This window comes from Fusarium tjaetaba (genome assembly GCF_013396195.1).
Source record: "Fusarium tjaetaba strain NRRL 66243 chromosome Unknown NRRL66243_c0000201, whole genome shotgun sequence".
In the NCBI taxonomy this organism is placed as follows: Eukaryota; Fungi; Ascomycota; class Sordariomycetes; order Hypocreales; family Nectriaceae; genus Fusarium; species Fusarium tjaetaba.
Window position 1 is genome coordinate 718 of NW_023501397.1, and position 22,745 is coordinate 23,462.

Sequence of the window (22,745 nt, forward strand, 5' to 3'; positions counted from 1 at the left end):
CTTGTTATACGAATCAGCTCAACCCAACGATGCTATAATTCGAGATGAAGCATATGCATATAGTCTATTCCTCCAAGCTGCCGACCTGGGTTACAAGTTCTCGCAGTATCGACTTGGATGTGCTTTTGAATATGGATTACTGGGCTGTCCGATCGACCCTCGACAGTCCATTCAGTGGTACTCAAAAGCTGCCACACAAGAGGAGCATCAGGCAGAGCTCGCACTCAGTGGCTGGTATCTCACTGGTAGTGAAGGTGTACTAGGACAAAGTGACACTGAGGCTTACCTTTGGGCCCGCAAGGCCGCCATTGCAGGCCTTGCTAAGGCTGAATATGCCATGGGTTACTTCACAGAGGTGGGTATCGGCGTTCCCCCAAATCTGGAGGATGCGAAGCGTTGGTACTGGCGAGCAGCCGGTAAGTGCAATAGAATCATACTTGTAGACGACAACTGACAATAGTGCACAGCCCAAGATTTCCCGAAAGCTCGTGAGCGCTTAGAGGATCTGAAGCGTGGTGCAGGCAAGAACGGCGCACGTCAGCGTGAGCGCATTTCCCGTAGCAAGATGGAGAGACAACAAGAAGGCGATTGTGTTCTCATGTGAACGATACAGTTTCATCCCGTCTTATCTCAGACACAGAACGAGGAATGAACATGAATTTGATGAAGATAGCGGGACACGAATCGATGCCTTGTAGGCACAAACAAGAGTTCCAGTCCCTGAGTTGTATGAATTAAAGAAGGGGCGTTGGATACGTTGTCTTGGGATTAGCGTTGATTGCAAATGGCGCAGTTATATACCATCGGGGGCATTTCATAAAACCATCAGCATCTTGCACGGAATTGTCTACATATAAAAGGAGAAGAACAAATGAAAAGAACGGGCTACTGTTCCTCGTTTGCTACAAGAATACCAAACGAACTATAGTCCCAGAGCGTGCTGAAGTATAGCTTGCTTATTCTTTGCAAGATCAATTTGTATCTCAGGCTCCTCGCTAATGTGGAATTATTTTCCAGTTACATCATTCGTAATATTCATCCTTCAGCATGAAGGACTCGAGTCACCACGGTGGTGAGTATCTCTCAAGAAGCACGATAACCTCCATCGCCGAACTGATAATTACCAGCTTGCCACCCTTTGAAAGGGTATTATGAGTGTCATGTATGGTTTGTGCATCCATGTGCTTGAAAGACACACTGCACCTCAGTATATTAGTGTCCTATTACTATGAGCCCTCAGCCTCGATCTCACTTTGATAACAAAATTAATCAGCCGCAACCTTACAAATCATCTATAGTCAGAGAGGAATGATCACCAGAATCTGTGCCGCGGCTTGGTAATCGCGGTCATTATCCGCCAAACCTTTGCCTGAGGATCCGAGCTTAGATGCAGATAACTGGCACTTTTACGTGCAAGATAGCGCTTACTAGTGTTGATTCAGACCCAAGTCATAGTTTTTTCAAACTTCGTTATCATGGGGAAATCAAATGGTAGGCAATGAGTTGATTGTGATCATCTGAGAAACCCCCCAGAGAGGCTATGCTGTCGTTTGCTGCGGGGCGTATAACTGTAATCAAGCTTGATCATAAACAGTTGGCATCGCTTGGAGACTATCTCGTCGTGTGCTTTCATAAGCTCTTTTTTTTTTATTATACAAACAAAGTTCTTGGAGCTGTGAGCCACTTCTTGTTGTTGATGATCTGAAATCTGAAGGTTGAGTATCGAGGGGTAAACAGAAAGGAATAGACAGGAAGCTAATAATACTTCATTCTAGAAGTTCTAGCCCCTTGCTCGAACCCATTGAGATAAAAGAATACTCAACTACCATGAAACGCTGCTGGCTCAGGAATCCTCCGTAAAGCAGGGGGGGGGGGCTCCAAATGCCATTTAGTCGTGATATTACCTAGCGACATCTCATCATTATGCCTGTCAGCTCTGGACGCGTGACGAAACTCGATAGGGGCATATTTACAACACTCTAGCTACATATCCTGCTATATTGTGGTAGTTTAGCCCGGAACCGGGAGGAGGACATCCATCAAGGCAAAGGTATGGAAAGCAACTGGTAAACAGCTAAGCTAGTCTCTTATTGTACGAGTATTCGACAGACATCACCAGCAACAGCCAAATTAATGGATGCACAAATCTGTTCTCAGTAATACGACTAATCGTCATCTTGACTAACAGAAATACTCATTCTAATCATACTGGGTCTCGGTGTTCAATGCAATAGCACTTGCGTGCCAGGCCCTATGTTGTAAGTAATAGCAAAACAGACAAACTCCATATCGTCAAAATGAAGGAATCATGCGGTGCGCTCTGTCTCATGCAATAAAGGTGTCAAAACTCCAAGCAATGCCCGTTCGAAATCAGAACTTCTCCATCAAATTTGCTCGAACTGTCCACATGCGTGCCCTCTTGCCGTAGATGTACATAGGAATTGTGCACAGCATGAGAAGCAGTTGGATTATACCAATCCAAATATACACCTTCTTCGGGCCATCGCCGTGCAACCAATGCGTGACGAAGAGGCTGAAAACAAGTCCATGCAAGATATTCTTTGAAAAGTTAAGCGTCACCAAAGCCTCTCCGGCGTATTGGCGGTAACTGTCCACACAGAACGTGATGGAGGTAGTCGATCCAAGGGAGCAACCAAATGACACAACTCCAAAGAAGAAGGTAGGGACCATCCAATGGTCTTTTTCTTCTGCCGACCAGCCAAAGCCCATGAGGCCTATGCATGTGCTGATAAGGATGGGAAGGGCCATGACAAGACGGAACTCAGGCTCGTAGAGACCGCCATTACGCCTGGACATGATCTTGACGATAATGTCACTGACCTTGCCAGCCACGCCAGTTCCCAGGATACCACCGATGAAAGGTGAGATATACACTAAGCCTGTCTGGAGCGCGGTGAAATTATAAGAATCCTTGTCGCGGTATATCATGGCAATCGACTCAGAGATGACGATAAGCCAGCCCACAGAGCAAGCATACACGGCAGCTGACCAAAGGACCGCGGGGTATGCGAATAGAATGAAAGGGCGGACCATGACCTTGAGCCAGCTATCGCTGTTTAACCTTCCATGCCAGGGCTTAAGCTGTTGAACGAACGACTTTGGAGGCTGCTGACGGAGGTTGTGTGTGTAGGCCTGGATCTTGGGCGGACCCCGGAGCTGCGAGGCATCTAACTTCTCGTTCTCGAGGTTTGGACCTAGCTTGAAAGACGCACTGTTGGACTCACTTCCAGTCGTGCTGCCGACGTCCCCTGGGGCAGCTGGGTTTTGACCAGACGGATGGACTACCGCCTTAGGCGAAACTGGAGTCACAGGTGCTGCTGCGTCTTCAGCAGCGTCGCCAGACTCAGCAAAGCCAACATGGAGATCCCGGCCTCGATGAAGAGCAGCAGGTGATTGGTGTCCATCTTGAGCATGGTCCGCATCTGCGAAGTGCGCCTCAGTCTCACCCTGAAGTAGCCCCTCTCCGCCAGTTTGTGGAACCGCATGGCGAGATGAGAGTCGGCGAAGAAAACTTGGACGCTTGGATGGATGCTTAGGCCTTGCGTGAGGGGTGCGATCCCAAAAGGTTTCCGGGACAAACAAGAAGAGCAGCACAGCACCAAAAGCAATAATCATAGCCAAGATCCAGAAAACCCAACGCCACGAAAGACCGCCAATGATGACGGCACTGACAAGGGGGACCAAATTCTTGCCGCCGAGCAAAAGAAGAGTATAGATACCAATGCGGTAGGCTCTTTCATGGAGGAAGAAGATTTCGGCAATTGTGGCTGATGGAAGACATTCAACAGGGCTAACAGCAAAGCCCTGGAAGACTCTGGCCGCGAGGAGAGAATTGAAGCTTGGAGACCATGCTGCCCAGAGTGATGTCCCAATGAACAGGATCGCACTACCTAGATATACTGGGCGTTTACCCCAAAGGATAGCGGTCGGTGAGAACACAACGGAGCCGAGGCCCATTCCCATCATGTAGAGTCCAGTGGTCAAAGCGACCCTCTCGACATCAACGTCGTATGTCTCTGCAACGTCGGTGAAGCCGGCGGCGATAATGGGAGTTGTGCCGCCGCCAATCATGCAGTAGAAACCAAGCGACAAAAGAGCAATGTCACGTTTCCAAGCAGGCCAGTTCAGAGGATCATTTCCTGATTCTTCAGGCTGTGGTTCCAGGATGATAGCCCCATCGCTTGTTTTCTTCTTGCCGTCACTCTCGTCGGGGGAAGCATGGTTCTCCGCTACTGAGGCAGCAGCAGCAGAAGCAGCCGCTGATGAGGCTGATGTCCTTCGTGTATCAACAGGAAATCCAGCAGGAATGGATGAGTGAGATGTTCTGGCGTGCACATTTCGCAGACCAAGAGGCTCATTGCGATGTGATGCCAGAAGAAGCACGGAACCTATAACGCGTCAGTCTTGCGAATTCGATATAGGAACACGTGAGTTTTTGAGCTTACCTGGAACTTCAATAGTCTTTTTGTCGTTCAGAACACCCATGCTCCATCTGGAAGGTCCGTACGAGTCGTCTGGCCTGGCACCGGTAGGTCCGCTGCCGCTGCCGCCCAGGAAGCGCCTCCACCTGGGCACATCTGATTTCTCTGACTGCATGAGGAGGACTTTCTCAAGAAAATATGCAAATGAAAACTGGAGTTTTGGATTTCACTTCTGATGCGTAAAGAGGGGTTCTCGATGAGATGCTTGAAGAGGGGGAGATAGACCTTGATGGATACTTCTTCGATTGTAGGTGTCAAATGGATAATGATATAGGGGGAAACAAAGGTTCCTTCTAAAGCAGGGCACGTCCTCGAGGAAGGAGAACCAAGTGAGGCTGGACACAGAATCCTAGGTTAGGGAGATTGGATGATGGATAATGGAATTTGTTTATAGGTGAGTGTGATCGAGATGGGAAGCCAGTTAGTTTCGTCGCGAAGCGATGGAAGGCATCAGGGTCCAATAATTGTGGAGTGTTCAAGTCGTCACCAGCTGCAAGCCATAAGGTAAGGTATGAAAAGGTATATGGCAAAAACAAACCCCGCCTGTAATCATACAACGGAAGAGGCAAAAAAAGATGAAGAAAACATGCCACTTTGGCTCGCTATGAGGAACATGTCCTCATAAAGAAACAATACGAGGCGGTAGGGTTATAAGTAAGGTTTCCATGCCTTTCTCCCTGATAAGGGACTGGACTGGACTCGTAACGGTCTACCTGGCACTACTCGACGGATAACGCGAGTAAGGTTAACGTTGGATCACCAGGCTCGACTCCTTCTCCACTCCTGTGCCTCTAGGCCTGGTGACAAAGGATCTATCCCATTCATCCTGCTGGGTTGGGTCGGCTACTTGGCGGGAGCGGCGGCAGTGCCATAACTAAGGACGATTCCAGGTTAAACCAAGTTTCACTTCTGTAGATGCTGCACGCGTGACCGCCTTGTTGTTGTTTAAACCGTGTCCCGTGCGGTCGGCACTCTGCAGTATCTCTCTGCAAGCTCACCACTGGCCCATCTCACTGCAGCTGCCCCAGTAAACAATGCATCCCCCACCTTGTGAAGGGTCCTGTCGCTGGGGTCATTACATCATTCCTGGCATGGGCGTCTTACCATGTCTCACCTCCAAATCTTCGCTTGAATTCCATTCTACCGAAGCATTTTAGGTCCAATTGCACTCTCAGCTTTAGCCATTGAGGCTGTGGTTCATCTCAAGATTATAATGCACACATTCACCTTACGTACTGGGCTCCGGCTTTTCCGTAACAAGGCACAGACGATACCTCGTTCATTCCAGCGAGCCTTAATTTCTTCAACGACATCGCGAAAAGACAAGAACCAGATATACGCCCCGTAAGTCAAATTGCTTGCTTTGATAGATCACATGTCTCCGCACATGTTCCCCCCCTTGCAATACATTTGTCGATCGCTGTCTTTGTCTCCCTCTGCCGAGAAATAGCTTGTCCGTTGACCGCCAGCTAGTATCCGCAACAATGACTCTTTCTCAACCTACCTTTCACTCTCGACGTCGTCCCGGACCCCCCTACTGACCCTGTGGACCGCCTCATGGTGCTCAACCTGCAAAGCCGTAAGCCCTCTCATCAGGGATCTTGTTGAGTCTGGCGTTGGCGAGGAGGAGGGAGGCGTGTCTCTCGCGACTGTTGAGTTTGATTCTTCGGATATCATGTCAGGAAGCCCCAACTTGGCCATGACTTACATGATCACCAGCATTCCTACGCTCTTAAGTTTCGATGGCGGGGAGGCACAAACAACAACCAAGCTATCGGATGCCAGAAAGCTCGCGGACAGAGAATTTCTGAAGGAATGGATCCGAACTGAAGCCAGAAGACATGGTGGCCGTGGAGGAGGAGGTGGTGGTGGTTCGTCTATCTTTGGAGGTCTGTTTGGCAAATAGGGCAACACCAAAACTCATCAATGATCTGTATAATAGACGCGATCCGGGATATTTTCTGCCTTCTGAACCATGCCAACAATATCACAGCCAGATATCTAGAGGGCCCACGACATCAATAGCACCCATCACAAATGCTTGAGAAACATCATCACGTCGGACTGGGAGACAGGCATCTGTTGCCTAAAATCTACTCCCTTCAAATAGTGGAAATACTTGTCATTGCTCGCTCTCGGTCATTTCCCCGATATAGATCAAGTTCAGGAGGAGCAGTAACTTTGGTGTTTGTGTGTACGGCCAAGACCAGTGTCATTCACAAGAATAATGCAGGCTTGGCCCAATGAAGCCCGTCACATACCTCCCATGGTACTGCTCTTCCAGGTTAATGCATTCGCTACCTTGAACATTGGATGTTGTTGTTAGGCCGAACGAAACTGTCGATTCAAACGAAGCCTTGCCCGTTGTGTGAGGTCCTAGAATTCATGAACAAATTCGTGTCATACGCAAGTTACCAGCAGAAGATTCGGCCAGTCCAGTCTTAAGAAATGACTAGTTAGATATAGACACACCATCTTCTCGTCCGCGTTAGCAGGCTTGAGAATTTTGTTAGACTCGATGACGACGGTACTCTATCAGAGAACAATTCACCATAGTAAGGTGAGGTTGAATATCCCCTCCCAGAGATAGAGCACAGAATTCGCGAGGTACTGAGTGTTAAGGTTAAAACTGCAATGATTTTCAGCTTCGTCCCTCCTTGAGCGCCAAGTTTGTGTAAGGTTGGCAAACCGTAATCAACCGGTTGGAAAAGACCTTCTTCCACAAACTCCTGCTTACTCGTAATCCAGATTTGAACATAATACTTCACACATTTTCTTCGTAGTTCAAATTTCCAAACGTGATAGTTAGTGTTGATTTTGCCTATCACCTCTCTATGGTGTCCTCTCGCTCCACTAAGCACTGATTTTCTCGCACAGTGCCACTCAACCCTCAGAATATTTTGTATCAACTTAATAATTATCTCCCATATTTGGTTCCCGAAATGGCTTCCACTACACGGATACCTCATCTTTTGGAGCCCTACATCTCTCTGCCTTCAGAGTCCTCGCTCAATCTTGTCACCAGCGTGCTTGGTGCAAGCGCGAACTGGCTGGTTCTGCGCCATCTGTATTCATACCTGAGAGGTAGTGCAGATGGGGATGAGAGCACCAAGGACACAGGCGTCATACTGCTGAGCTTCATGAGAGATGGTGCCTTTTGGAGAGAGGGCTCTACAAAATTGGTAACAAGTTCACAGACAGATCAATGGACTATTTGTATAGGCAAATACTAATATTGTGACCAGGGCCTTGATTTAGATGCCCTAAGCAGAGCAGGACGCTTCACATTCATCGACGGTTTCTCAGGACTCCATGGTGAAGATAAGAACGGGGTACCAGGCACGCGAAAAGAAAGAACGCTTCGGAGTACGGAGCTTTCAGATATCAAAAGGGAAATTGAAGGCTCTGTCGCGGATTTGCGTGCGTCGCGTAAGATCCTTATTATCGACCAACTTGATGCGCTTCTCGCTGTCACCGATGACTCAACCACAAGTCTCACGCTTCAAGACGCCGTTCTTAGCCTACGAAGTGTAAGTCTGCTCAGAAGGAGGGTGTCATCGCTAAATCTTTCGCAGCTTGTGCACAGTACGCTACTCACTCTGTCAGCCGACGTGCCTCTTGTTGCTACCCAAGTTACCACGCTTGAACGAGAGCACGCCAGCCTCGTGCTTTCTTCGGCACATCAAGCTGACATGGTGTTGGCCCTGCGGATGCTTGATACAGGGACAGCGAGGGATGTCAGTGGAGTAGTACGTATTACAGGACCTGGAGCAGAGACCTTGGGTGGTGCTACTGAATATTTATATCATGTTGTTGCGGATGGCGGGGTCAAGGTCTTTGAAAGAGGGACATGATGGATGCTGAATAGAAACCAAAATCAAGGCCAAGAACAACTGTCGTGGCATGCAAGATGTTGGTCTCAGAACCGCCGCTTAAGAACCTTTCAAGTTGCAGACCATACCTCAATCAATATGGTGTCATGCACGGGACGTGAGTTGCCACGACAGTCAACCAATTTTTTCCCTCGCGTATGTCCGTTCAATGGTCATAGGTACGTTCATGCAGAATCAAGATGCCATTTCAGAACCTCGTAACCGAAACCCTATGGAATCTCAGAAGAGCAAAAGGGTCCTTTTTTTTACTTCCTTGCTCAAACATGTAAAACACCATGCCCATGCTCCAAGCCGCTCCTTTACGCTCCTTTCATCCACGAACCGACAGACACGACCGCCCGTCCCAATCACCACCCTAACTCCGGTTCCAACCAGATTGTCCTTGGATCTAGGCTCATGTTATGAGCCGCCATTGCTGTTGTATGTTCTCGAAGAGGCGGGTGTTTTAAACGTCCGTGGTGGAAGAGGGTTAGGCCGGAGAGGTGGTGGAAGGGATCAGAAGGGATGCGGTCCCCATTTAGGCCTTCTCGGCAGTAGCGCCTCGAGCGCCCTTGGGGGTACCAGTCTGGAAACCGTTCTTGAATCGTCGAGATACATCCTTGAGGTAGCGAGTGCGGCCAGTGCCGACGGTCTTTCTGCGCTTAGCCTTCTCGGACCAGTTGTCTGTTGATGCAGTTAGTAATGCTGCCAAAGAGCGTCGAGCATTCGATATCGGTTTATCGACGCCATTTGTGAGAAGTTCACGTACACTTGCGGATCTTGGCAGCAGGATAGCCGCAAGAAGAGCACTCATGCTTCTGAACGTGAAGAGAGCGGCGACCTATTTCAGATCCCATCAGTATTTCCGTCCACTTCGATGTTTCCGAGCCTCGCTGTTCAGACATCCCTCGATTCCCGCCATCGTTTAAATTCAGCGTCGGCTATATTTCGAATATCCGTTGCACAGATCGAGGGCTGTCTCAACAGCGAGACAAGAGGGCATAAGAACTAACCGCATCGTCGGCACAAGGTGTGCGTCTTGTTGTGACGCTTACCGAAGCTGGAGGTACCCTTCGCTGTTGAGACGCATTAGCATAAACTCTTAATTACTCTCGGGAGAAGCATCGTCTGCTGTTGTTTCGCGAGCAGCTGACAAGCGGCGACGTACTCATCTTGGCTGTGGTGTTTGGCGGTTAGTTGAATGGCGATCGAGAATTCTTCAATTTGGGAGACCAATTTCGGCGGAGTGAATTTTTGGGAAGGAGCGAGCTGTGTGGATCATGTGATTTTTTTGTGTGCCCTACATGGCAAGAGCGATTGATTTACGCTACCTGGTACCTAGGTAAGGGAAAGAGCAAGGATCTGCAGTCACGTGCAGCAGTGCCACCAAACGTACCGTTTTTGAGGTGTACGACTGGTGTTGGGCACGATGAGTTTCTCGTCTCCTCCCTGTGAAGGCGTGGGAGAATGCAATTGCATGTAAGTGCTGTGCTATAAGGTGCCAATGCATCAAGTCAGGCAAGGAAGGTGCCTTACAGATGCCATCTCCCGGTCTCATGAAAGTGTTGCCAGAGGAAGGCGCAGAGTGGAGATGCCATCTACCTTAAGGTAACCTAAGGTAAGGAAGGAACTGTCTGCTATGTAAGAGGGAAGGTATAATACAATGAGGTAGGCAGGAATATCCTCTCAAGCTATCTCGCTCTTCTATTCTTCTTTTTTTTTTTCCTTTAGCCATCCTTGGTATGAGAAACGATAGTTGTCTATCTCATACTTCATCTTCGCTCTTTCTTTTTCCATACATAGGTACAATGCATATCCTACCTGAGGGAAGAAAGAAAACTCAGTACCTTAATCCTAAGGGATAAAAAGATTTAAGTAATTTGTTCTAAGCTTAGGGGAGTCTTTACTAAGTTTATTTTGGTACCCTCTTCTAAAGTCTTATATTTTCTTACTCCCCATAGCTGCAAGTGCAGTACCATCGTAGTTCTGGCTTCCATTGATTGAGTCTTGTACCTGTTGGCTCGAGCCGGGGGGCGGCCAACTAAGCAAGCTTATAACAGTTACTTTGTAAATAAAACTCATCGTAAATGACGATATGAATTCAAATCTCAATTGAAGGTACAGCTGTAATTCAAACGCTCGTAAATTGTCACTCATGCCCAAACAGCTTCTTCCAAAAAGTCCGTGAACATTAATCATCATTGAGGTATCTCGCACGTGTAGTAAGAAACATTGCCAAGTAACAAATAGCCTAGACCATAACGCCTCGAAATCCCTTCAGTTAACTATCCAAATCTTCCTTCCCAAACCATGCCCATGAACGATTGTTTATAAGATTGGTTACTTAGTTCCAAGTCGAAGGTCCAATAAACGAGCCCTTTGGAACCGTCTTTGAGACCGCCGTAGTCTTCCAGTCCATCGTCTCCAACGCGCCATAGTTACCCCACCAATTGGGGGGAGAAGCACTCGTTAGGTACAAGGTGAAGAAAATCACCATTGTGGACATGATGAGGCCACAATCCAGTGCCGCTGAAGTGACGTAGTTGTACTGGAGCCACCAGCCCGTATATCTTCTCTTGACGAAGCGGTTGAAGAAAGCACCGACCATGCCCCAGCATAGGTAGATATACACAGAGGCTGGGGGCAACATACCAGCACCACCGTAGATAAGAGGGGTGCTGACATATCGCCAGATTGAACGAGGCCACTTGCGGGCCAGCAGCCATGTGATGATGGGTGTGACAGCACCAACCAGCCAGAACCACTGGAGCGACGAGTAGATTGAGCCGTGACTGAAGATACGAGCGGGTCCAATGGCTCCCCAGATCACAGAGGCCGTGTAGAAGACGCGGCCACCTGGGCATGTATAGTTGTTTGGCTGATCGACCGCACAAACGTCAGGGATGTGTCCCAGTGCCCAGTTCATCACGCAAATCTGTACAATAGCCGACCAGATTGAGGCAACCAGCTGTGAAGAAAACATGACTCTGGGGGGGACCTTCATGTAGTGACCAAGCTTAAGATCCTGCGCAAAGTAAAGTGCCTGGCCCATGCAGATGTAGCCGTAATTCTTGAACATCATCATGGCCATGGGGCGCCCAGGAACCATGTAGCCAATGATGAACTCAGTCAGAACATTAAGACCAAGCTGGATATTGGTAATAGCCTGAACAACACCGATAGGGATCAACCACAGCACGGGAATAAGGAGGCAGATGAAGTACGCCCAGACGGGGAAGCCAGTTGGCCAACCAGCAATCACGCCAATGGAAATAGCAACCATGACAATGAAAAGAGCTGATGAGTGTCAGTATGAAAAGATATTGGGTTTGTTGGAATGTCACCAAACTTACTCGCATACCACCAATCCTCCGCATCTCGGTACTTCTTCATCAGTCGCATGTGCACGTCATCCTCCTGATTGCGGGCCAGCTTGAATTGTCTCCAGATCTCATGTCCATGGTAGAGCACAACATGAACAACAACTGCTGTAACAGCTGCAAAGGACAGACCGTAAGAAAGAGCAAACTGCGTCGGTAGAAAGAGTGGCGAGTATTCCTTGTAGGCAGTTTCATTGAACTGGAAGTTACTGTCGAGGATTCTCGTAACATTGTAGATGGCGCCCGTGTTGTCGTAGGACTCGGATGACTGGACTGGGAAGTAATCCGCATACCAGGTACCTGTAAAGTGGATGCCCATTGATATGCAGATGAAGAAAACAATGATGCCCAGGAGAACGTTCGCGATGGCGTGGAAGGGAGGGATAAGAGGGGACTGTAGGTAACCGCTGTACACGGTCCAATCGAAGGATGTAGGCATCAAGCCATAGCCGGTCATGCCACCAAAGATCTTGTTGACTTTAACGTTGTGAGGTGCAAGCCAGCAAACCCAGGTGAAGTAAGAAAGACCTTTGAAGATCCAACCTGGGAACCAATACCAAACAAAACCTCCAGCTCCAACGATCAAGAACCATCTATACCGCCCCATCTTCCAGCCATTGGTCTTAGTAGGGTCCGAGCCGGAGTGATCGTGAAGCGTATAGAACAAGGCACAATTGACCAAGTCAGTGGGCCAGATCATAGCAGCCGGCCACACCAGAAAGCGACGGGCAAGTCCAGCCAATCCATACCCAGTGCAAAGAGTCGTAATGCCAAATAGGATCTGGAAAGCCCAGCCAAACTTTTGGCCGTAAAAGATTTGCTGCGCGAGGAGTACATCAGTTGCGTAGAGAACACCGCCACCGTAGGCCGCCTATCCGAGTTAGTGATGCTTATTTATGAGGAAGAGGGGAACTGTGCATACATTGGACATGGCGACAATTACCACATGCTCCTTATAGTTAAATTTACCGGGCTTGAGGTTGAATTTGAGACCGAACAAGGTCCATTCTCGGTCAGGCATGATCAAGTCCCAGCCAAGACCAAACGGATAGGCGACAAGCTGGACTACGTAGGTAGTGACTGTGACACTGGGGTTTCGCAACGAGAAGAGCATATTCACACCAGAACCGATGGTGCAAAGAATCAACCCGATAGTCCAGGCACGGATGGTGTTGGCAGGGACATCAACATCGTAGTTTCGGACGACAGATCGAACTTCAGGATAGGGACTGTTGTCCTCCATGAGCGCGTGCTCAATCTCAATCCCCTTCTCGGCATTTCCAGTCGCGATGGCGGCGTCGACATCTGTGAGGTCGTCGATGGGCAGATTGGGATCGAACTTGTGAGACTTCTCGAACTGCTGTAGATTCTCGAGGTAATCACGACCGGAAGCGGAGACGGTCTCGAGAGGGCCGGGGATTGGAATAATATCCTCGGCCTCGTGGCGTTTGCGAAAGAGAGACGGCGCCATGATAATTGATATCCTTTGCTCGAGCAATGGATTGTTTCAGCGACAGCGAACCGACGTCGACGCGTGGTTTGAAGCCCGCTATGACAGCGACAACAACGGCCTTTGGTCTTGTGGTATTGAGAGACGATGTTGAAGCGAAGGAGAAAGCCGACAGCGGCTGCTACTGTGCAGATGTGGTTATACAGACGGCCTGAGACCAGTACGGGGGGGATCTCAGCCCCAAGAACCAGGAGGGGATAAGTGTCGCTCCCCGCGAATCGCACATTGACACCACTCAATGCTGTACTCTGGGAACAGCCATAAGAACCCGGTGCTAGACGGGTTTGGCTATAGTGCTAATGTTCGTGCAATGCTATCGCGGGCGACGGCACAATTGGATCTGGACCACCTTCTTAATCAGGCATGGGCTCGGGCTCAACCTTGTCGACTGCAGACTTCGTTGGCCCCCTGTGGTTCTTCAGTCTGAAAATTCGGACCTTTTGTTGAAAAAGCAGCATGTTTTAATTCGTTGGTATTCTCGCTCGATTCTTTCGAGGCGGCAATTTGTAGAGTCGCCAAGTGTTTTAAAACATTTCAGCGACCGTAGGAGCTCGGCTCCTCTCGACTTCGGCTAGGTTTCCCTATCGCAAGGACAGCCCAGCACGCCTCGGGAGCCCTGTTCATCCTCGATGTCACATCAGGCATTGGCACGCCATTTTGTTATCTTACGCACCCAATCAACACAGGCCCTGATGGCGTTCAAGCCTTCGGAGCGCTGCTTATCTCCAGCCTGTCCGGGGTTAGCCTCGGCCCACAAGATAATCATGATGTACGTGAGAATACAGCGGCTGGTGTGTGCGTGTTTCAACGCCCAGCCTGGCACTTTTGTCGACATAAACGGCTCGACCGCTGCCAATCATGCTGAGAACGTCAAACGATGGGCAATTTCTTCCCTATCGTTGATTGATTCAGGGTGCAACCAGGCTTCAATTGCCTCCTGAACCATGATGTCGGGTTCAAGGTCCTAGAGCCAGAATCCTTCTGGAATCTCGAAGGTTGAGGGTTGGTGGAATCTGCCGGGCATGGATTATTCCAGGACTTGTGTTCGTTTCGCCCAACTTGCTCAGCAGATGCAGTATGTCAAGAGTCCAATCTTTGATTTGATTGTCCCACCGAGTCGACCTGGAGATCAGTCTCTTGCAAAAGGTCCTTTGTGAAGGCCAAGATGGTTTCATTTACCTCTGATCAGCCTCCATCACGTGGCGAACTTTTGTTAACTTCTGCTCGGCTCACATCCACTGCAACCAGAAGTGATGGAACCTTTGATCAGACCACTAAAAGCTCTCGAAATCTCTGCCGAAAATTTCCAACTCAGGGTCCGTTCTAGTCAGGAAAACTATGAGGTGGTTTCGGGCAAAACGATGGAGAATTGGGACCTTTTGCTCGCCGAATGATATATTGGATTGAGCCTGGCAGGTTGGCTACCTACCTTAAGGATCTTACAATACAAGATGGCGAACTACATCTCGTAAAGACCCACTGAATTTAACCACACCCTGAAGTTCATGTGTGTAAGTGAACTTTGACCGAATAAAGAGGTTTTCTTCTTCCGTCAACAATCACAAAGCTATCAACAAATGTGCCTAATGGACACATTTGCCGAGAAACACATAGGCGCTGTTATTGGTTGCTCTTTGTATACCTAAGGTAGACAAGCCAATTTTGTCGTTTTGTCATACCACACATCTTGTCGACAACGGAAGGGAGTATTGGATAACGATAAACTGTTTCCAGCGATTCATAAGAACAAACAAAGAGGCTTTCAAGTCATTTCAAGATCCATATTCGAAGACATGTAGTGTGAACTAATCATGGCTCAAGATTTATAGAAATACAAGATGGATAATCTTGATATCTGTTACTCATCCATCCGACTTCGCAATCAAGCACCTATGCAGCGAAAATTTCCACGTTATGTCAATAATAACCGTAGTGATATGCACTTCGTTTGCCGTCGGCATTAATTCCTTCAAATTAGGTACCTTACACACGCTCTCGGTCTGCCACTACGTGTTTGATTCACGTAGTGGCATTGTGTGGAAGCCATCTCCAACAGATGACGCACTGCTGCTGCCTACTAGGTGTCTTCACTTTCATTATTCATAGCAGTGGAGGCTATAGTTTCCTTCCACTCCAGTCAACTCTACCTAAATTTTTGATAAGTAAGATAACCTCACGGGAGCAATCGCGAGGTAGACAACTTGCGAGGTGCATCTAAACTTGCCACTCCCAAAACGTCCGGCATCATGTCAACAACACCAGGAGTTTCCTTCAGAAAGGATGGTACAAAGACATTCATTCCACTCGAAAATAATCCAGAAGTTTTCACTAAACTCATTCACAACCTGGGCGTTTCCGAGAAGCTCGGTTTTTACGATGTCTACAGCATTGACGAGCCTGAGCTGCTTGCCATGATCCCTCGTCCAGTTCATGCTCTGGTCTTCATCACTCCTGCACCTATGTGGGCGCGCGTTCGTGAGAATGACCCAGGTTCAAAGGAGCTGAGTTACGATGGCTCTGGTCCAGACGAGCCAGTTGTGTGGTACAAACAAACTATAGGTCACGCTTGCGGTCTCATTGCTCTCCTGCACAGCGTGAGCAACGGCACAGCCAAAAGCTTCATCAAACCAGACTCGATCCTCGATAAGATTCTGAAGGAAACACAAGATCTCAAGCCTCTCCAACGCGCCAATCATCTCTACAACTCGATAGATTTGGAGAAGGCTCACATGGCTGCCGCAGTGATGGGTGACACGATAGCCCCTGCGAGCGAAGAGCCTAGCGGATATCATTTCATCAGCTTCGTTAAGGGCCAAGATGGTCATCTATACGATCTTGAAGGAGGTTGGGGAGGCCCGGTTGATCGCGGCACATTGGACGAAGGTGATGATCTTCTCAGCAACAAGGCATTGGAAGTTACTGTCAAAAGATTTACCAAAGCTGCTGAGGGGAACCTCGAGTTCAGTATCATCGCACTGGCAACTGTTCCAGATGGCGCCTGAATATAGATCCCTGGAAACCGGCTGGTTACAAGATAGTGATGACAAACTTGACACTGGGTTTTCTCCTGTACGTTGGGTTTTACACGTGCCTGTCCTAGATCATCAACTGATCTGATTAGGTTTACTCTGTGACACTCAGATACTTTCAAATTCGCCTAGGTGCATATTGGAAGTCTTTCAGAGTTGTGTATCTAGTCTTTAGTGCTTAATATTTCACGACAGCCGTTGTGTAATAGAGCGAGTTGCTGCTTTCACGACACGAATTTGTTACCCCAGTCCTGTGCATAGATTCATCTACATGTTGCGGAGTTTCTCACCTGTTCTTGGGTTTCAATGAGATGCTGGCGTACCCGTCATATGGATCATTCACGTCAGACAGTAACTCGTGAAGTGGACTAATCACAGGAAGCGTTTAGACGGTACATAATTAGACTTTGTGTATTCAGCAGCCCGTTTTTCACTGTCCTTGGATTTTTGCGTCCAACACTTGGCTCGAAGCTCCTCGGGGTTGTGGTAGTGGTTCAGTCAGTGTTGAAGGCTGAGGCAAAACCTTTCTATTTCATGGTTTCGAGTACCTGCTTTAGTTGAAGGGATATTTCCTCCGCCTGACACTGCTCAGACTGGACGGCTAAGTGACTGCTCTCACCTAGCCAAACTATATGTCGTTGGTATCAGATCATATACTTTCATATATTTTGGATACAAGTTCAAGGGAGTTTGCTTGTCCTTCACCTAGCAGTTATTGTAACGTGACTAGTGAGGACATTATTCAACCTTCGACATAACTAGGCAGTCAACATCAAGAAGATTTCCTCATGCCACATCCGTGGTGACTTCAGACCCGGACTCGATGCTGTGAAAATGCACTCTGTACCAACATTTTGTATTCTTTGCTCCTCGACTGAGAAACACTTATCCTAGAGTTATCAGCCCTTTAGAGACGACGCCTTGACTCAACGAGCAGAACTACATTGGATATGATCATCGGCCAGGATTGAGTTGACCCCCTGGATGTCTGTGTTCGCTCTCTTCTTTCGATAGGGATTCGGGATTTTTACATTTCATATTATCTGTGTTCGTCGGTTGACTTCATCGTCGAATCCACCAGTGGCCCAACTGGCTTGTCAACAACCATATCTTCAAAATTGTGGTCCTAACAGTAATTAACGTCTCTCCTTTTGACTGATTTTACACTCCCAGTGGGAAATCTGGTCAGGATGGCGCATTCTGCGACGAGTTTTCGGAACGCGGCAGCACACCTGTAACATGCATTATCGGGCATGCAAGTAGCCGGTTGACACATTATGAATCAATCGCACGAGGGCCTTCAAGCCTCCGAGCTCTGTCCTCTCTGTCCTACAGTAATATTCTTGTACGTTCTCTGGTTGTTCTTATCTTGCCGGTACTCATTCTGTTACACAGATACTGCATGATATTCATGTCTCATTGGTTGATTCACCAATAAGTGTAACAATCCAAGCACAACAGATGACTTGCCAATACATACTAGCTTATAGTCCCTCGTGGTTTTCTTTTATTTGTTGTGGCTGATGAGAGTCAACTCGTTAACGACTCGATTTGCAGCCCCCATAGACTATTCGTAGGGCAGTGCTGCCTTGAGTCCGGAGAGTCTCGTACAACGACGAGTGAGGCTCTTTGCTCAAATCGGAGGCAATGTCTCAGCCTTCAGCTACTGGCATTATTCATTCGACTGGTTACGATAAGCTTGGGGGTGCAGAGAATCAACATGGTCTCTTATGAGGGCTTGCAAGAAGTCTGGTACTAGACTGGGCGACCAGAATTGCCTTGGACAACCCGATGGTTCAGCTGGGAACTGGAACATCCGGACGCAACGCTTGAAGACAAAGACTTCCTGCGACTGCAGTGCAGTGTACCAAATAGGTACTATGTATTTTATACGTATACATGCGAAGCTTTGGATAGGGTGGATGGCAATACTGGTATGAACTTATGAGCTGCACTTACCCTGCAGACAACTAGTTCTGTAGGATGGGCACATGAACTTAGGTACACCAGACCTTGGTTGTATGGGGTTTAATCGTACCTTGTGCAAAGGCCATTTCAATGATTGGATGTTGGTTTGACACAGCATTCATTCAGTAGAGATACTTAAGGTAGGCTGTAAGCTGGGCCATCTGCCCATACTCGGGAGCATAACCAAATATCACATCACTTGCCATGCACAGCGTCGTTTTACGGTGAGCATGCACCAGCACAGTACATAGCTTTGTGACTAGTCGAGGATGTACATGTATGCTGGTCACTTTGGAATAGGAGTCGTGATTCTAAATGGTCCCAACAGTCGTCGATCTTTACACACCTCATCAAATGGCTTGTCCCGCTCGGGTGCTTTAATTAGACATCAGGGCATACGACAGCCAGATGCATCTCACATTCTCACCGAATGGTACGTACACAAGAACATGACAATCATACATAATTAAGTAACAAAGCAGTGGAGCAGATAGCTACATCTTAACGTGACGATGCCTTGACGGCGGGATCACGGACAGCACACGAGAATATGCGAGATGTTGGAAATCCCATGTCAACCGGTCTGTTGATGACCCCCTGCAATGTCAAATTTAGCACACGCCCCATGTTCCTTAGCTACTGGGTCTCTCCATCCACGGCACAACGTCAACAAGGATGATATGATTAACTTGACGAGATAGACCAAGAAGAACTCGACACTGTTCAGCCTTGCGCGCCTGTTCGGATAACCTGGATGCCGAGGACACACTAGATCGGAGTAAAACGGCCGTGGAACTGAAGTGAGCACGATATCTGCAAGTGAGCATGACCCTATTGTCGAGGATGGATATAAGGAGTGACAGTCAACAAGCAGCAGAGTATCCAATAGTATCCTAGAGAGGTGCCTTTACAGCACCCAGTTTTAAGCGATGACTACCCACCTAATGGAAGCGAGTTTAGATTTGCACACACAACGACCGTATATCCGTCCGCCGTTGTAGATCATGCAAAACGATGATGTTTGAACTTTTCGAGATCGCGATGAGAGAACTAGCTATCAAATGATACGGGGTCGTTTATGGAGTTGCTGGCACCCAATGTGATATATTTTATTGAAGGGATCGTCAATAGTCCCCCCTGAGCAGTGATGACCACCAGAACCGTGCATGGTGAGGATCCCTGGATTGACGGAAATAATACATGCATCGTACAAGTACGGAGGACTGTGACGCCGTTGATTAGCTTCTATCAACCTTCAGGAATATCTGTGAAATAAGGAGCTGCGGCAGACGATCCAACTGGAGACAAGAAAACGCTTTTCTTACAGGGATCACCTTGACTTTGATCTCGCCGAGCCAGTGGTATGTGGAAGCGAACCCGAAAGGATAGGTGGATGGATCCATCCATCACCATGAATAAAGGGAGAGCTTGGGGGACTTTCATTCATTCCTCTTGAGGCGGGCGAGATTAGGCACGGATGCAACAAGCTTGCCCAAATCTTTAACAAAATGCCAAGTATCGGTGTGTACATATTCAATATTGTTCAATGGCGCTCTATAGTCTGCATATCGTCAGCTCATCCAGGTTTTTTTTTGTTCGCTGCACGTCTCAGTACATCCAATAGCTGACGCCGGTAGCCGGCAACAACAACTTGCCAGGTAAGCCCGGCAGATCGACGATGAGGTTAGAGGAGAACACCATGACTGGTCGACTTACAGCGGATCAAGTAAAATCACTAAGGCGACTAGCTCGAACGGTCTATCCCGGGGCATAGAAGCGTATTTGAAGGGTAGCCTCATTCGGCTCAGCGCTGAGCCTCGTCACCAAAATAGGAGTGGCTTCGTGGCGCGCACGTTGAGAAAACGTCCACTACTCGGTCTATACCCCTGACCCTGGCCTTCTTAGCAGGCCGAAAACCACAAACTCGTCCCATGTCCATTTCACCGTCTTGCCTAAAGGGCTCGAAAGTCTGGCTCGTTTCGGCATTACGTCATCGACTATGTAGTCGCGGTAAAGAAACGCCGGGCCATCCGGAGTGTTAGTCTATTGGGATTTCGCCTGTATCGGAACCGCCTCTTGTTCCTATATGGAGACATTCCTGGACTAGGTACCTAGGCAGTAGGAAAACCTCCTTTTAGCGCCAGATAGAAATGGGATGGGAGATCATCAAGAAAAGCTTGTTCACTCTGTGTCAGTACGTGTTAATACCTAAATCACACTCAACGACACGTACTCCTCAGTGGATGGTGACGGAATGTGGGTTTATTTCTGCAAGGTACAGCGCGACAAGACAGGGGATGTGTTTCCAGGATCCGCGATCGATCTAGGTAAGGTAGGGAGTTGGCAGCAGGTACCTTTCAGGTACTGCTGTTTTTTTCGACGGCGTAGGGAGCCCGGAGGGCTCTGAAAGTCCGCACCTCCCGTCGCTGTGAGCCTCAGAGATTGCTGAGCGACATCCTGACCAAACAAAGTCTTACAAGCTCCATCAGCAACTTTTGTCGCCAAGACAAATGAGGACTAGGACTAACCAGTTTCTGCCAAGTAGCGGGCTGCTATCCAGCTTGGCACGGCGGGAAGACAAGTTTAACCCCTGATGGCCCTGGTAATTGAGCCATGGCGACGGAGAACACGCGTATCAAGGCCACTGCTCCGTGGGATTGGATTTGTAACTGAAGTTATTTTTGCTTGGAGATGGAACAACTCCATCCCTCTTCCGGCATAGAGTTTGAGGCGACGCCGATATGGAAAGGCAGGTTCTCCAAATTCTGCGTTATCTGGTTTGTATAGCTGTTGGTCGAACCACCTAGAAAGACAGTATGTATCCCGAAATCCTTTGCAAGACTCCAACGGAGGTACTCCGTAATATCGAAGATATTTGATGCTTATCGTAGTTTGACGACAGGATGGGATTTACCCGACCGAAAGTTATTACAGTTGTCTAGTAACCTACTAACCAAATTAAGAAATGGCCGTTGAAACGAAGCATTGGATACAGTTCATCATGGACTGGCATGAGGTTGGTTTGTTTTAAACTCATTGCAGCCAGGAAAGCATTCCCACAGCACAGACATTCAATGTTTTGAAACCCACAACCAACTTCTAACCCGAAGACTTTTGACTGCAAAAGATTTTGTTATAACTCTACTCTTTGATCGGCCAAAGCCAATTGTTAGTTTCTTATTGGGTGAGATAGGGGGATAGCACATGGAACCGGAAGACTTTAAATTCCCGGTTGGTGGAAGGGTTTATTGACGATGGGGAACTGTTCCATTGAAATTTACCCATTTGATCATACAGTACTTGGCTCCTCCGGGGCGCAGCATATGGGATGCGTACATCCATCGTGTTGTGTGATGCTCCACGGTGCTTGAACTTTACATAGGTCACATCCAGTTGTTTTGTTGGCAGCTCGTCAGGGTTGCCCTGCACTCTGAATGAGAGGGGTTTATCTTTGCATGTGCTTGTCCTGATATTAGCTTTGATGAACTGTGTGCTAGTCAATACGATGTCTAAACCGCCAGATACACTAGGGTTTTCTAGGCATGATGGATTCTTAATGTAGCCACCTATGTCAAGCAATTGTTTGATTACCATCCAACTCAAGGAGTTTTGATGTGAGCCTTGTGTCGTACTGCATCCGTTGTTGGCTGTCCGACTTCCTATATAGCAGACTGGTATTATGGATCATGCCATGTGTGGCCTGCGCAGTATACAGCCAACTCTCATAGAAAGCTTGCACGAGATTGGAGCCAGGAGATCTATCAAGGCCCCAAGCCTGGGTATCTGCATATTCGGTTCATCATCAAACCTAATTACCGGCTACCAACATCAATTTACCCGTCGTCGCGGCGTCAGATGGTATGCTCCAATATCAGCGCGACCCCGTGCCGCACGACGCGGATGTCAGGATGGAAGATGCTGGTAGGGATCATGATAAGGAATTTGGACAACGGATGGCGATGGAGGGTGAAAGACAAGGGCAGAGTCGGGAAGATTTGGGTTTGGACGGATTGAGGGCAATCGAGTTAGGGTCCCATCTATTCGTACTAACCAAGCAATTGCTGGTGACTGACTTCTCGCTTCTGGGGTTTGCTTCGTATTCATTTGGCTGTGCGTGCGTGATTGATTCCCCTCGTTTACTTTCTCCCTTGACTGAGCAGAAACTTCTCCTCTTCACCCTCTCTCTCTTTTTTTGGACATTGTAGATTCTGGTTTGCTGCATCAACAACCAACCACAACCGACGTGAGATTCGGTCTTTTTCTTTTTTAATCTTTCGGGTTGTGTGGCGTCTGGGGAACATTTGACCACCCAAGCTGAAAAGAAAGCGAGAGCGGAGACCAGACGACACGCGACGACAAAGCGAGCTACCTACTCGACCCAAGATAAAATAAATGCGAAACACAACGATCGAACGGAGAATCAGCGACGAATTAGACCGATGTTTACAACAAGCAACATCCGGCAATAATTCTCAAACCCTGGG

The 22,745-nt window shown here is 48.2% G+C and overlaps 6 protein-coding genes across 6 annotated transcripts; 3 read left to right on the plus strand and 3 right to left on the minus strand.

Moving 5' to 3' along the window:
• Positions 1-2,370: 2,370 nt before the first annotated feature.
• Positions 2,371-4,617, minus strand: FTJAE_9042 (major facilitator superfamily transporter; the record flags this gene model as incomplete). Its single annotated transcript, XM_037355922.1, has 2 exons — positions 2,371-4,409; positions 4,467-4,617. 2 exons carry the CDS (start codon positions 4,615-4,617, stop codon positions 2,371-2,373), a joined length of 2,190 nt encoding a protein of 729 aa, XP_037203875.1.
• Positions 4,618-5,986: 1,369 nt separating this feature from the next.
• Positions 5,987-6,408, plus strand: FTJAE_9043 (thioredoxin M-type chloroplastic; the record flags this gene model as incomplete). The annotated part of the gene is made up of 2 exons (XM_037355923.1): positions 5,987-6,020; positions 6,080-6,408. 2 exons carry the CDS (start codon positions 5,987-5,989, stop codon positions 6,406-6,408), a joined length of 363 nt encoding a protein of 120 aa, XP_037203876.1.
• Positions 6,409-7,444: 1,036 nt separating this feature from the next.
• FTJAE_9044 (uncharacterized protein) lies at positions 7,445-8,438 on the plus strand (the record flags this gene model as incomplete). Its single annotated transcript, XM_037355924.1, has 4 exons — positions 7,445-7,684; positions 7,748-8,032; positions 8,078-8,251; positions 8,385-8,438. 4 exons carry the CDS (start codon positions 7,445-7,447, stop codon positions 8,436-8,438), a joined length of 753 nt encoding a protein of 250 aa, XP_037203877.1.
• A 474-nt stretch (positions 8,439-8,912) lies between these two features.
• Positions 8,913-9,546, minus strand: FTJAE_9045 (60s ribosomal l37; the record flags this gene model as incomplete). The annotated part of the gene is made up of 4 exons (XM_037355925.1): positions 8,913-9,058; positions 9,144-9,215; positions 9,430-9,450; positions 9,543-9,546. 4 exons carry the CDS (start codon positions 9,544-9,546, stop codon positions 8,913-8,915), a joined length of 243 nt encoding a protein of 80 aa, XP_037203878.1.
• Positions 9,547-10,718: 1,172 nt separating this feature from the next.
• On the minus strand, positions 10,719-13,225 carry FTJAE_9046 (OPT family small oligopeptide transporter; the record flags this gene model as incomplete). Its single annotated transcript, XM_037355926.1, has 3 exons — positions 10,719-11,671; positions 11,728-12,625; positions 12,677-13,225. The coding sequence occupies 3 exons, from the start codon at positions 13,223-13,225 to the stop codon at positions 10,719-10,721; spliced, it is 2,400 nt and encodes a 799-aa protein (XP_037203879.1).
• A 2,285-nt stretch (positions 13,226-15,510) lies between these two features.
• Positions 15,511-16,266, plus strand: FTJAE_9047 (ubiquitin carboxyl-terminal hydrolase L3; the record flags this gene model as incomplete). Its single annotated transcript, XM_037355927.1, has 1 exon — positions 15,511-16,266. One exon carries the CDS (start codon positions 15,511-15,513, stop codon positions 16,264-16,266), a length of 756 nt encoding a protein of 251 aa, XP_037203880.1.
• Positions 16,267-22,745: the final 6,479 nt, after the last annotated feature.